At 40.0% G+C, this 2,500-nt stretch overlaps 1 protein-coding gene across 2 annotated transcripts in view; it reads left to right on the top strand.

The window, feature by feature from the left end:
- Positions 1-2,500, top strand: part of LOC135114815 (mucin-2-like) — a 67,461-nt gene that overhangs the window by 40,051 nt on the left and 24,910 nt on the right. The window contains exon 1 of one of the 2 annotated variants that reach the window (XM_064030917.1): positions 1-1,036. This exon is cut by the window's left edge and continues 1,752 nt beyond it. The exons of the other annotated variant lie outside the window; for it this stretch is intronic. Coding sequence (XP_063886987.1) covers positions 997-1,036 — 40 coding nt within the window. The 5' untranslated portion in view covers positions 1-996. The remainder of the gene's footprint in view (positions 1,037-2,500) is intronic. 2 annotated transcript variants of the gene reach the window in all.

Below are 2,500 nucleotides of genomic sequence, written 5' to 3'. Positions count from 1 at the left end.
CAACACACAGACCTTGGCATCTCCCGGCATCTTTTGGCACCCTCACTTTGCACCTGCCCGATAAATTGCTCGAAAAAAAGTCAACGAAATGCATGCGGCCCTCGAAGCCTCAGCAGCACGTTAAGCTTCACCATTGTCCCCATAAATCCGCGTAACGAACCCCCGAAGCCTCAAAACATGGCGTCACGAACCATCGGTGAAGCGTAGAGCTGAGAAATCTGGGCAAAAAAAAAAAAAGGGGGTAAAAAAATAAGGAAAAGAGGAGATATTTGGATAAAGGGAAGAGATGGAAGTGAGATTAAGGGAGATAGAGATGAGAGGAAAGTGTGTGGATGATGAGAGATTAAGAGAGAAATAAGGAAGTAAGAGACGAGGAAAGTATATAGAACTTTGAACTTGGTAAGGAAGAAAATAGACGAAAGAGTAAATAAATGAAGATGAGATAAAGTTAGAAATAAAAAAAGGAAAAAAAAACAACAAACGAACGAAAACAAAAATTTGAAGGAAAAGACACAAAAAATAGAAGGTTGAGAGAAAAATGGAAGCTAGATAAACAAGGAAAATAAGAGGAAAAGAGAAAAAGGCACGAAAAGACGAAAAGCGAGACTGAATAAAGAAAATAAAGAGGAGAGAACGAAAGAAAAAGTCTGACGAAAACGAAAAAAATAAGAGAAAGCGAAGAAGGAACGACGAAGAAGAAAACAAAAGAAAATAAAAGAAAAAAACAAAAAAGAAATCAAACATAAACGAAATATCGAGAAGAAAAGAAAATACGAGGAAAAGAGAAATCAAAACTAGAAATAAAGCACGTTAAAGATAGAATAAGGAAGAAAAGGAGGATAAGAGAAAAAAAAAAAAAGGACAGAAAAAGGCGAAGGAGATAAGACAGTGAGCTAGAGGCCTTCAGAACACCTGACGGAATCTTTCACCTTCACCGCCTCCTTCAGCGTCTCCCCCCATCTCCTGCTGCACCTTACCCCCCCTAACCCCGCCCCCATGGATATTGAAATGCTGTGGGGGTGGACGCCTATGTTCGGTAAGTTGAGAGAGAGAGAGAGAGAGAGAGAGAGAGAGAGAGAGAGAGAGAGAGAGAGAGAGAGAGAGAGAGAGAGAGAGAGAGAGCAATGTATTTTATCCAGGATTCATTATTTATACCTCTTCTCTGTTTTGTATTTGTCTTTTTCTCACTTTCTCCCTTTTCTTCTCTCTTTCTTTTCTCTCTTCTTCTTTTCCTCCTCCTCACTTCCTCCCACTTCTTTCCTTCCCTTGTGAGTTTTTTTTTTCCAGGCGTTTTCTCTCCTTCTATATCTCCCTCTTTCTTAGTCTTTTTACATTCCCTCCTTTATTCCTTACGTCTTACCATCTCTAAATTGTCATTTTGTTAATTTTTCACCTGCAAAGGGTCAAATCACTATCTCCAGTCCTCAATGTACCTTTTCCTTTTGCTGTGATTAGGTTGTCATTTTCTTTTTCTGTGTATCTGTTGCAAAATACTCCAACATATCTTAGCAAAGCTCTAAACTGACAGACTATTTCAAGCCTTTCCAGATAAACCTTCTCTCTGTCTACCTGTCTACGTCTCTCTGTCTCTGTCTTCAATCGTTTATCAATCTTTAGTTTCCATAAGAACATGAGAAAGTAAGGGAAGCTGCAAGGGGTCATCAGGCCTACAAGTGGCGGTCCCTGTACGAAATAGGCTTACATTTTTCCAGGTGCTTGATTACTGGGTCTGCTCCATCCGCCTGCAACTCTATCTGAGAACCAATTTCTTCCTATTTATTTGTTTACTTATTTTCAAATCTAATTCAATCAAGCCTGAACGCATTATTTCTTGTCCCGTTCCTGTACTACTTTTTAAGCTGTCCATGTGTTATGTACCAAGGCATCCCAGCTAAACTATCTATCTATCTATTTACTCTCTTTGCCTCAGTCTTTTCATCTACTGTTTTTCAACTTTCTATTCCGTTAAAAAGAGGAGGGAGGGTGCCTGGAAACTAGGTACCATCTATTTATCTATCTATACGTTTATCTATCTATCTATCTATCTATCAATCTATCTATCAATCAGTCTATCTATCTAACTACCTATCTATCTATTGACCTATCTATTAATCTATCCCTATCTATTTATCTATCAACCTCTGTCTGTTACCCTGTCTTCTCTTCTACCTCCTTTAATCCTTCCAGTCTGTGCAATAAGGAGGGCCTGCGTTAGGAAATCAGATGCCTTGTGCAGTGTGTGTCCTTTGGCAGGGTTCCTAGCTGCGTGTCCTTGTTCTAACAGCACGGCGCCCACGATCCCCCGCTGTCAGGGAAGTCTGTGGGTTGCCCGGCTGTTCTGCTCAAAGGGTTAGTGGTTTGTGGTGGTGGTGGTGGTGGTGGTGGTGATGGTGGTGCTATGTTTGTTGTTGTTATTCTGCTTCTGCTTCATCAACAACGTCATTAGTAACATTATTATCTTCATCATCATCTTCTTCTCTTCTTAATTTTTCTCTCCCTA

This window comes from Scylla paramamosain, chromosome 28, assembly GCF_035594125.1.
Source record: "Scylla paramamosain isolate STU-SP2022 chromosome 28, ASM3559412v1, whole genome shotgun sequence".
Taxonomy (NCBI): domain Eukaryota; kingdom Metazoa; phylum Arthropoda; class Malacostraca; order Decapoda; family Portunidae; genus Scylla; species Scylla paramamosain.
This window is presented reverse-complemented; position numbering and strand designations above follow the sequence as displayed.